Consider the following 11,513-nt stretch of genomic DNA (forward strand, 5'->3'; position numbering starts at 1 on the left):
TTTCGAAACAGTCCCGCGCCCCCTGGTGCGCACACTCAGTCTGATCCTGCAGGCGGACCGCCCACTCGGATCCATTGGTGCCTGTGTGTGCTCGCAGGGGAAACTGAGGCCGGGGGTATTCGTTCCTCCCTCACGCCACAGTCCGGGACCCGCAAAGCTGTCCCCCAAGCTCAGAGCCGAGGGTATAAGAAGAAGAGGAGGGAGATGAAAGCTTGCAGGGGTCTGAGGAGCAAGCCGGGCTTGCCACACTCAAAATGGCGGCGAGACTGTGGCGAGGTCCTTCAGAGGCGGTACCAGCGCATGCGCAGCACAGAGTCCCGGCCCGGGACACAAGATGGCGGCAGCGGCGCTGGGGAGGGCGAGGCGGAGGCGGCTAAACGGGCGGTCGAGCAGAACGTGTAGTCGCGTCCCCTCGAGTCCGCTCCGGGCAGGTAAGAGCCCCTGGAAGCCATGGTCCCGCTGCGAGCCGCGCCAGCGTCCCGGGATCCGAGGCCGAGCGGCGGCAGCCCCTCCGGCGCTTTCCGCTCGGGGTTGCCGCTTGCCCTGTCTCTGTCGCCGCCGCCATCTTAGGCCCACCGAAGGGTGGCAGGGCCAGCGGCCGGGGTGAAGGAGGTAGGCCTCGAGAGCGCGGGCGGAGCGGCTTCCAAAGCCCCTCCGCTGCTGCCGCCGCCACCGCCTTTGTGTCGGGCTCCGTCTCTGAGTCGCCTCAGCCCGGGGGCGGGAGCGCGCGGCGGGCGAGGGGCGGAGTCCGGGAAATGGGAAGGAGCGCGCGCGCGAAACAGCCCGCCCTCGTTGGAGTTGGGAGGGGTAGGTAGGAAAAGGTGCACGCGCGCCAAAGCTCGCACCGCCTCTCTTTCGCGCGTCCCCCTGGCGCCTGCGCACTTTGCAAACCTTTTGACTCCTCCCCATGGGATGCAGGATTCTGATTGGTGCATTCCTGAGACGCTCCTGCTCGTCTTCCTCCAATCCCGGAATCGGACCGTCTTTACTTTCTGGTGGGTTCCTCTGGTTACGCGGATATAGTTGTTTATCTTTTAAGCTCCTCTGCACTTCTCAAACTGCTGTATGCGTGGGGGTCGAGAAGCTACAGGATAAATAAAAACGCTATCTTAAAAATAGCAGCTATCCCTTACTGACTGTGGACAATATTTTAGACTACGCATTGAGACCAGAGAGAATAAGGGGGTCTGTCCAACCCTAGAGCTTCGGCCACGGATTTGTTGCACCCAGATTAAAGCTTTTATTTTTAATAGTAAAAAATATTGGTAAAAATTTCAGACGGTGTAAAATGAAAAAAGTTATGACCCCGTTTCTCAAGCTCACTCTTTGAGGTGTGTTTAACAATTACAGATTTTTGTGTAGGTCCCCTCTCCATCTCTGACTCCTAAGATCTGGAATGAGGTAAAGGAATTTGAATTTTTTACAAGCTCCCGGGTAATTGTGATGCACAGCTGGTCTTGGAAACACTGCATTGCCCCCATTTGGCGTCGCTAAGCTATGGTGCTTGTGCCTCTTCTGGATAGTTCATCCACCTTGTACATCAACATCATGGAGTATTTTTTGGGGAAAATATATTTAAATAAAGATAAATAAGATGTGTTATACAATGCGTTTGCATGTTTTTTGTTTTCGTGCTTTTAAGACATGATTCAAAGTGTGTCTTTCACTTGTGGGTTTGGAACTGACTGTCCCCAGATCTCTGATATTCTGGCAAATATGCTTGCTCACTTTTCTCTAGGTATCTTGGTTGGCACAGCTAGCCACACAATTTGCAGCATCCAATGCAAAATGAAAACGTGGGGGCCCCCTGTTAGAAAAAAAATTTAAGAATTTCAAGATGGTGACAGGAGAAATCAAGTTCAGGGCCCATCTGAGTCATAAGATGCTCAGATTGCATGCCTGTGAAGCCTGCCTTGTTGGTTGGAAATATCGAAAAGTACCATTTTCATCTCCTGGATCCCTAGATTCCCTCACAGCTGCTCTGCCCTGCCCTGGGGCTTCCCAGTTTGTTCTGGGCCCTTGCCATTGTCCCTGCCCTGCAGCATTTCAGGAGTCTATGACTGTCTTTCTTTCTGTTTGCTCTCCAGCTGCTGACCCAAGGAATCCCCTGGGGCCCCTCCACCACACTGCTGACCTGCCCATCCACCTGTGCTGAGCCTTCCTGCAGGCAGGCCTCCCTCCTGCCTTTGTGGGACCTTGTGACGTGGGGGTCCATCCTGCCAGAGAAGAAAACCTTCTCATGCTAGCATTGCAGACCCCAGAGGGTGAGAGAAAGGGACTTCATCCAGCCTTAAAATCCATGGGCTCCACACCCAAGGCACTGCAATTCCCTCCTACCCAGAGAACCAAGGCAGCTACAGCATTTTCTCCCTGTGGTCAGTGGTTCAAAACCTTTTTGTTATCAAGGTTCCCTTTTATTGTGTATATTTCCCATTTCCTTTGGCATTTTTATTTGCCAAACTGGACCGATGAAGTACCATTTATTTTTCCCTAATCAAATTAACAGAGACATCTATAACTGAGTGTAAAGTAAAACCACTGTCCCAGCAATTCCTGTGATGTTGTTAACAGGCAATCAGAGCTTCTGATCAGCATGAGATAACCAATGGGACCACACTGAGTTGATAAAGTTTCAGCGAGCAAAGATAATTGGTGTTTAAATTTGCCTTTGTGGTCTTACTGTGGGTAAATGCTTGATTTCTTTTGGGCATTGTGACATATTGAAAAGAGCTTTAGCTTCAGCAAGCCCATCTCATTTTGAGCCCTAGGAGTCCAGCAACCCCAGGCTGTTGAAGCTTGTACTGCATGTGGGGGTAGATGGGGGTGGTAGGGAATACAAATCTGAAGGATCTGACCTTGCTTGTGTTTAAAGTAAATTTTCACCGGGGGATTAGGAAAGACTGAATTAGGTATTCCTTTAAGCTCCACTGATTCTTTTAGTTACAGATCGCTTCACGCCCTGTGGTGTATACTGGGGCAACTGAATAGATTCCATGCCCCTCCCCCAGCTGTGCTTTCTTCCAGTTAGGTTTTACTGAAAGGGATCAGGGAAGAAGAGGAGCTACTAGTCCCTCTTGTAGGAATAGTTTCTCAAGAGCAGGCCCTGTTCTGTCTTGTTTGCCAGTCTTGATGCTTTATAAGTGTTTGCAGAATGATGAGGTCCTGTGGGAGCCAGATACCATGCTGAGCGCTGGAGAAAATGGAGTTGGACCCAATTCCTAGTCTTGGGAGTTCTGGCAGTCTAATGGGGGTTTTCCATCTAAGTATTAAGATAGAGGTGTTCATGGCCCTAAGGAGGGACTACCAAGGGGGAAAGTCAAGGAAGGTTTCCTGGAGGAGGTGATCCTGCTGGCAAGCCAGGCAGAGAAATAGGAAAGGGTATTCTGGGTAGAAGGAGAAACAGGAGGGCACCCATTATATTGTTGAAAGAACAGCAGCTTATATCCTAGGATTCCTTTTGTGGCACCATGCTTGCCCTCTAGGACAGGACTGGATTGGGTTTATCCCCATCTGTGGGTGGTCAGTGGGGCCCTCCGTGGATTGCAATTGGTGGGTGCTGGGTGGAGCTGACCTTCATGCCCAGCTGGCCCTGACAAACTTTGGTCCTCTATGTGGCAGGTCCCGTGTGGGTGCTGAGATGGCCAATGAGAATCACGGCAGCCCCCGGGAGGAGGCATCCCTGCTGAGTCACTCCCCGGGCACATCCAATCAGAGCCAGCCTTGCTCTCCAAAGCCTATCCGCCTGGTACAGGACCTCCCAGGTACTGACTGGGGGCAGTGGTGGGAGTGGCAGGGGTACCAAGGGCACCCCAGGAACAACCTGGAGCTGGTGGGTCTCCATGCTTGTTTGCAGAGGAACTGGTGCATGCAGGCTGGGAGAAGTGCTGGAGCAGGAGGGAGAACCGTCCCTACTACTTCAATCGATTCACCAACCAGTCACTCTGGGAGATGCCCGTGCTGGGCCAGCATGACGTTATTGTGAGTGTCAGCTGGGGCGGGGGTCTCACTGCAGCCTCTAGCATCTGGGCCTTCCCCAAATATATTCTGAGTGGCTATTATGTACCCAGCCCTGTGCCAGCACCTGGGGATCCAATGGCAAACAAGACACACTGTCCCTGTCCTCATGGAACCTACACTCAAATAGGAGAAACTGACAAGTGAGCAGACGATTATGTTAGTTTATGGTACTGAACTTCTACTGAGTGTTGGGCATTGTGCCAATGATGCAGTTGTGAACAAGATAGACATGATTTCTGCTTTCCTAGGGCTCCCAGTCCACTGGAGGGAGACAGGCATTGAACAAATGATGAGTTAACTGGAATCACAATGGTGGCACTTACAGAAAGAATAGTGGGTGTCAGAGTATATCAGAGGCCCTGACCTGGTCTGGGAAATGGATGGGGCAGGAAAAGCTTCTCTGAGAATTAGTGGAGAGAAGGTTAGCTGGGTGAAAGCGGTAAGAGGGGAGAAGAGCATTCTAGGAGCTGAAATGTCTGTGATAGGGGAAGTACAAGCCGGAACGTGGGCTTTTGGGCCTGTCTCACTGGGCACAATCAAGCCAGCCGGCACCCCCCTTTTGCAGGAGAAAAAACAGGCTCAGGCCCAAGACCTCACGGTTAGGAAAAAGCAGAGCATAGCTTGTACCTTGATGTGGCTTCAGGGTCACACTGCTCACCACCACACTCGTATTCTTGATGTCACCAAAGCAGTTCCAGCCACGGGGTCTTACTTTTTAAAATAAGCATTTCTTGAGTGTTTCCTTTATATCTGACTTCATTCTGGTTCTTAAGGAAAAGAAACTGAGCACTGATCCCATGCCAGAGGTTAAGTTTTGTTCACTGTTCAGTAATGTAGTTCTAAAGGGCAAGGGAGGGCTTAGCCTGGCTATTTTGAAGGTGAGGGAAACGGGCAGTAACTCGCTTAAGGTCACAGCAAGCAAGAGGCAGGAGTGGAGTCCGGGCTCCCTGCTTGAGGTCTGGAGTTCTCTGCCTGCATCCCAGCCCCCTCTGCTCTTCTCAAGTGGGAGGGCATCAGGATTCCTCAGTCCTGGGGGCCCATGGCCACGGCCCTGGTTGCAACTCTGCTGGTCTCCCTCCACCAGTCGGACCCTTTGGGGCTGAATGCGACCCCACTGCCCCAAGACTCAAGCTTGGTGGAAACCCCCCCGGCTGAGAACAAGCCCAGAAAGCGGCAGCTCTCGGAAGAGCAGCCCAGCGGCAATGGTGTGAAGAAGCCTAAGGTGAGTGTGTGCCTGCTCTCAGGAACTGGCTGGTAAGCGCCAGCTCAGGCAGGCAGCCGGCAGGTTCCTTGCCAGGGCTGGGCCTCTGCACGTTGGTCAGGAGGGAGGCCCGGGACTCAGCTCACCAGGTGCTCAAAAACATTGGAGCCTGTTTGCTGAATTTCCCAATCTGATGCCTCTGTGGCTCTTTTGTTTCAGATTGAAATCCCTGTGGCACCCATGGCCCAGTCGGTGCCCAGCTCCCCCAGTGTTCCAGGAACCCCAACGCTGAAGATTTGGGGTACATCCTCTGAAGATAAACAGCAGGCAGCTCTTCTGCGACCCACTGAGTGAGTCGTTGCTGACTGGCTTGGGGACACCTGTCACTAGTGGCCAGCCTGGCCGGGACTGTGGGGTGGTGGTGGTGGGCAGGGTACCCCTCCCTCCCCTTTTTCTCCTTTCCTCATCGCTCCTGTATGTGTTCCAAGGGTGTACTGGGATCTGGACATCCAGACCAACGCCGTCATCAAGCACCGGGGACCTTCAGAGGTGCTGCCCCCACATCCTGAAGTGGAGCTGCTCCGCTCCCAGCTCATCCTGAAGCTTCGGCAGCACTACCGGGAGCTGTGCCAGCAGCGAGAGGGTAGCTGCCTCCCAGGCCTCCACCTTTAGGAAGAACTGGGAGTTGGCTGGGTGGGCTTGGGGATGACACAGTGGAGCCTGGAGGTTAGGAGCATGCGCTGTGGTGGGGGGCACACCTGACTGGAGTCCCAGCTCTACCAGTTGATGGCTCTGTGATTTAGGGCTCATCTCTTAATCTCTCTGCATCTTGGTTTCCTCATCTGTAACACACGGATGAGGCTACTCAAAAGGGTGGCTGGGGTCAGTAACAAGAATAATTAACACTTCCATAGCACCTATTATGTGCCAGGTACTGTTCAAAACCCTTTTACAAATCTGTAAAAAGGCATCAAAACCAGGGTTATTTCATAGAAGAAATGAAATGGTAAGTGTTCAATAAACTACAGCTTTTATTATTTACAATTAGTAAATAAACCTCCTCAATTGCTGAGATGTAGAATCCCTCCTCTTTTCTTTACCATATGTAACCCTTATTAACATTCTTTAGAAACAAAGGACTGATTCCTAGGATATGCTTTGGGAAATGCTATCTAGAATGTGAGCTTCCAAATAACAGGGCCCACATCTTATCTACTTTTGTACCTCCAATTGCCAAGATGCCTCCTATGTGTCATATCCCAAGAAAAACTCTCTTGACTAAATGCAGACCTTCATCAGCTCTCCTGTCCTGCAGGCATTGAGCCTCCTCGTGAATCTTTCAACCGCTGGATGCTGGAGCGCAAGGTGGTGGACAAAGGATCTGATCCCCTGTTGCCTAGCAACTGTGAACCAATTGTGTCTCCTTCCATGTTTCGCGAAATCATGAATGACATACCCATCAGGTATAGCCCCACAGCCGGAAAGGACCCTTGGGCCATTTGGTTTTAGTGCCGAGTTATGTACAGAAGGGCTCTAACTTTGCCCGCTCTAACCCAGGTTATCCAGAATCAAGTTCCGGGAGGAAGCCAAGCGCCTGCTCTTTAAGTATGCAGAGGCTGCCAGGCGGCTCATTGAATCCAGGTTTGGCGCTCTCTCCTCCTGCTCCAAGAAAGATGGGTCTGTGACCAGAGCAGGGTCTAGGCCATTTGGCTCACCCTCAGGGCTCTGCTACTGTTCTTGGTGGCAGAAGTGGGACCAGCTCCCACAGACAGAGCAAGGGCTATGGCGCGAGTCAAGGGGTTGATTTCCCTTTGCACCCAATATACCAGTGGAAGTGGGGGGAGAGGGGGTTAGTATACCTTACTAGCCAGCCCCTGTAAGGGCTGAGCCACTTGCTTCTCCTGCTCTCAACTGGCAGGAGTGCATCCCCCGACAGCAGAAAAGTGGTCAAGTGGAACGTGGAAGACACCTTCAGCTGGCTACGGAAAGACCACTCAGCCTCCAAGGAGGACTACATGGTGAGTGGGCCCCAAGCAAGGCCAGTTTAAAGCCTCTGGTCACGTTCCAAGATGCCCTCTTTGCCTGTCCAGGTAGGGCAGGGCTTCCCCCAGCAGCTTGTTCTTGTGCAGTGCAGCAGAATTTGACATTCAGCAGTCCCCAAACTCACAAATAAGGTGTTTGCTTAGGCTCCTGGCTTTCTCCCAAAGTATGTTTCTGCTAAGATTCTTAATAGAATCCTATGCTTACCCACACACCACAAGTAGCTGCCTTTTGTAAATGTTCAGCATCTCCCTGGAGTAAATTTTTGGAAACAGATTGACAAATTGTTTTCTCTGGTGTGTATGTTCATATCACAATTGAGAACTACTACCAGATTCACTTCCTTATTCTTAATGTGTCCAAAACAATAGTTTTCTGGCCCAAACCCATCACTTCTTAAACCTCTCCACCAGCACTAGCAATGGGCTTTCTTTTCAGGGCCAATTTTCATAAGAGACAAAGTCTGGCACTTCATGATAGTAACTGTGTACTTGACACGTAGAGAGTGAAAAAGGTAGGTGTATGCACTAGCCAGAGTGACTCATTTTCACTCCTCAGTTTCACATGTGATTAGCAAAATTAAAATGCCTGCAGTCATCCTTCCAAGTATGTGAAAGCTTAAATGTTAAACTCTGCAATGACAAAGAACCCCTGTTTTATGAATGTCTCTCTTCCCAATAGATTTGCAAGTGCCTCACAAGCTGGGAACTATGACTGATTTTTCCATTTCCCCAGCAGTTATCATGGGATCTGGCACAGAATAACATCAACAATAACTGCTGGCATTTATTAGACACTTCCTATATGCTGGGTCTTGGTGAGCCCTTAATAGGAATGGTCACATTTAATATCCAAACTACCCTGTTCCTTTGGCAGTTGAGAAATATGGCTCAGAGAAGCCAAAGGATGTGGACACAGCTAGTAAGTAGGAGAGCCAGGTTTCAAAATGAGTACTGCTGGAATCTACTAGCCCTGCAGTTACCTCTGCCATTCCCCTGCCAGCCCAGCAGTGGTCTTTTGGTCTCTCTCTAGACCCCTGATCAGGAGTGTCTCCTCAGGATCGCCTGGAGCATCTGCGGAGGCAGTGTGGCCCGCATGTCTCGGCTGCAGCCAAGGACTCAGTGGAAGGCATCTGTAGCAAGATCTACCACATCTCTCTCGAGTATGTCAAGCGTATCCGTGAGAAGCATCTTGCCATCCTCAAGGAAAACAACATCCCAGGTAGGAGGACAGGTGGCAGGAGGGCTGGCTGTAACAGCATCAACTCTGAATCCCAGACCCTGAAGGAGCATGTAGGGCTGGACCTCAGGCCATGGGGTGATTTGGGGAGCCCATTTCTCCCAGCAGTGATTCCCTTTGTTTTGGGGCAGAATCTGGTATATCCTTTGGTTAGGGAGGCTCTGCTCTCTTCTAGGGAACAGGGAGAAGTGATGAGGAAGGGAGAGTCAGAAGTCAGTGGAGAAAGATCCCTAAATAAGGTATTACAACTGTTAAAGACACAGACTGCACCTCTGGTGTCCTGCCTGGCAGCAAGACCCAGACCCTAGCTTGCTTGCCCACCAGGCCCCGAGGGATGGCAGCAGGGGGCCTGCTTCAGAACTAAATATGTCGATACAGGCTGCCAATTCTTGCCTCTGCCAATAGCCTGTTTTGTTCCTTCCTTTTTTGACTTTTCCTTCCCTTTGTTACCAAATCTGTATGAGCCAGTTTATTCATGTGTGGAAGGATAACTCACGGCCCTTGGTTCCTGGGGTGATTCAGTGGGTGTGCAGCACTGGCACACATAGGCTCTGAGGCTGCCTGGAGTGAGAATGAATGAACACAGAGTGGGGCAGCCCGGCAGCCCAGCCCTCACTGTTCCCCTGCCCACAGAGGAGGTGGAGGCCCCCGAGGTAGAGCCCCGCCTGGTGTATTGCTACCCCGTGCGGCTGGCCGTGTCTGCACCCCCGATGCCCAGTGTGGAGATGCATATGGAGAATAACGTGGTCTGCATCCGCTATAAGGGAGAGATGGTCAAGGTCAGCCGCAACTACTTCAGCAAGCTGGTAAGAGCCAGGGGGAAGTGGATACCCACTGGTGGGAGAATGCCTAGCTGATGGAAGGAGTTAGGGCCTGGGTTCTTTCTTGACTCCGAATCCTTAGCGGAAGGCTGTGATCAGGGAGTGAGGGACCACCATTGAAACTACTGCTTTTTGTCCCACAGTGGCTCCTTTATCGCTATAGCTGCATTGATGACTCTGCCTTTGAGAGGTTCCTGCCCCGGGTCTGGTGTCTTCTCCGACGGTACCAGGTACAGGCCTGGAGCAGTGAGGGGAGGGCTCCCTGGAGGGAGCAGGGAGGCTGAGCCCTAGTTGCTGACCTGCAGATGATGTTTGGCCACCCTGCAGATGATGTTTGGTGTGGGCCTCTACGAGGGGACAGGCCTGCAGGGATCGCTGCCCGTGCACGTCTTTGAGGCCCTCCACCGGCTCTTTGGCGTCAGCTTTGAGTGCTTCGCTTCGCCCCTCAACTGCTACTTCCGCCAGTACTGCTCTGCCTTTCCCGACACAGACGGCTACTTTGGCTCCCGCGGGTGAGAGCCATGTTGGCCAGCTCCTTCCTATTGCTTTAGGGCTTTGAAGTCAGTCACCACTTACCAGCTATGTGACTTTGGGCATGCCACTTAACCTCTGGGAGTCTTGGCTTTTCTGGCCCTGTGGGTAGGCACGTGACATCCCTACCCTGGCCCGTGTGTCTCAGTGAATTAGCTCAGGTTTGGAATGAGAAGTGGTAACACAGATCTCAAAGATCGGACACTAATGGGGGAAAAAGATGCACATGTATGAGAGAAGAGAGTAATACTGACTCCAGGAGGAAGAGATGAGCAGGCTGTTTAAAGGGGGAAAGCCCAGCAGCTGGGGGAAATCCCGGGCACAGTCTGTGCTGTGGCAGCAGCAGGGTCAGAGCCATTTCCTGAATCCCAACACCTCCCCAAACAAGCTGGGTGGACTCGGGCGTCCAAGCCTCTGAGCTGTCTTCATCCCTTCAACGGAGACATGCCCGCCTCATCCCAGGCTGGTGTCAGAAGAAAAGAGATGCCCATGAAGGGTGACCGTGGGCCTCTGGCCTGACCAAGGTTGTCTCTTCAGTGTTGAGCATGGCTGCTCAGGGGTGGGGGTGGCCCCCACTTTTGGTTGGGGGACTGAGTCCTGATGGGACTTGGAATGCTCACCTCTATCCCCAGGCCCTGCCTGGACTTCTCCCCGCTGAGTGGCTCCTTCGAGGCCAACCCTCCGTTCTGCGAGGAGCTCATGGATGCCATGGTCTCGCACTTTGAGGTAGGTGTGCTGTTGCTGCAGGGGGCCAGCAGACAGGAGTGCCAGCCACCTGGAAGGCAGCCTCTGACATCATCCCCCACCCCTGCCCACAGAGACTGCTGGAGAGTTCACTGGAGCCCCTGTCCTTCATCGTGTTCATCCCTGAGTGGCGGGAACCCCCAACCCCAGCGCTCACCCGCATGGAGCAGAGCCGCTTCAAACGCCACCAGCTGGTCCTGCCTGCTTTCGAGCACGAGTACCGCAGTGGCTCCCAGCACGTCTGCAAGAAGTGGGTGCCTGGGGAGGGCAGAGCTAGGAGGCCCAGGTTGGGCCAGGCTGGGCCTGGCTTGGCCCGTGAGGCCGGGCTGAACCCAACCCTGAACAGTTGCCTTTGCCCTGCAGGGAGGAAATGCACTACAAAGCTGTCCACAACACAGCTGTACTCTTCCTGCAGAATGACCCTGGCTTTGCCAAGTGGGGGCCCACACCTGCACGGCTACAGGATCTGAGCACCGCCTACCGGCAGTCAGCCCGCAGCCATAGCTCTGGCTCCTCATCGTCCTCCTCGGAGGCCAAGGACCGGGACTTGGGCCGTGAGCAGGGCCCTAGCCGTGAGCCACACCCCACTTAACACACTGTGTGGGAGGAGGAGCCCTAGGGGTGCTGGTATGGACTGCTGGGACTCAGGCCTCAAGGGGCTGAGCAGACCCCAGGCTCCTCCCCCTGGGGTGGCAGCAGGACTCAGGCTGCCAGTGACGTAGAAAGATTATGGCTCTGCCAGGGCTCCCCCTTCCTGGCCCTATCCCCTAACTTCCCATTTCAAACTCACTCCAGGTCCCCTGTAAATAGGCCCTGATTGTATCTCCCCCCAACCATCCTGTTGCCACTTTGTTTCATTTGTAAAATGAAATACAGAAACCACCCACAAGAATCTGTGAGGGGGTCTTGAGGGCAGAGAA

General features: G+C 52.8%; 1 protein-coding gene across 6 annotated transcripts; it reads left to right on the forward strand.

Annotated features, from left to right (window-relative positions):
* Nucleotides 1-295: 295 nt before the first annotated feature.
* Nucleotides 296-11,508, forward strand: PCIF1 (phosphorylated CTD interacting factor 1). 6 transcript variants are annotated; one of them, XM_037811442.1, is made up of 18 exons: nucleotides 296-431; nucleotides 919-995; nucleotides 2,088-2,264; nucleotides 3,619-3,761; nucleotides 3,854-3,978; nucleotides 5,102-5,239; nucleotides 5,438-5,568; nucleotides 5,707-5,861; nucleotides 6,534-6,681; nucleotides 6,776-6,859; nucleotides 7,137-7,236; nucleotides 8,291-8,479; nucleotides 9,133-9,303; nucleotides 9,462-9,548; nucleotides 9,646-9,830; nucleotides 10,482-10,575; nucleotides 10,668-10,843; nucleotides 10,957-11,508. In XM_037811442.1, exons 4-18 carry the CDS (start codon nucleotides 3,638-3,640, stop codon nucleotides 11,183-11,185), a joined length of 2,136 nt encoding a protein of 711 aa, XP_037667370.1. In that variant the 5' UTR covers nucleotides 296-431; nucleotides 919-995; nucleotides 2,088-2,264; nucleotides 3,619-3,637; the 3' UTR covers nucleotides 11,186-11,508. The 6 variants fall into 6 exon arrangements, with proteins under 6 accessions (XP_037667370.1, XP_037667374.1, XP_037667372.1 ...); XM_037811446.1 differs by having other exon boundaries at nucleotides 8,317-8,479; nucleotides 9,131-9,303; XM_037811444.1 differs by lacking the exon at nucleotides 2,088-2,264.
* The last annotated feature ends 5 nt before the right edge of the window (nucleotides 11,509-11,513 follow it).

The sequence above is a fragment of the Choloepus didactylus genome, chromosome 19, assembly GCF_015220235.1.
Source record: "Choloepus didactylus isolate mChoDid1 chromosome 19, mChoDid1.pri, whole genome shotgun sequence".
Classification (NCBI taxonomy): domain Eukaryota; kingdom Metazoa; phylum Chordata; class Mammalia; order Pilosa; family Megalonychidae; genus Choloepus; species Choloepus didactylus.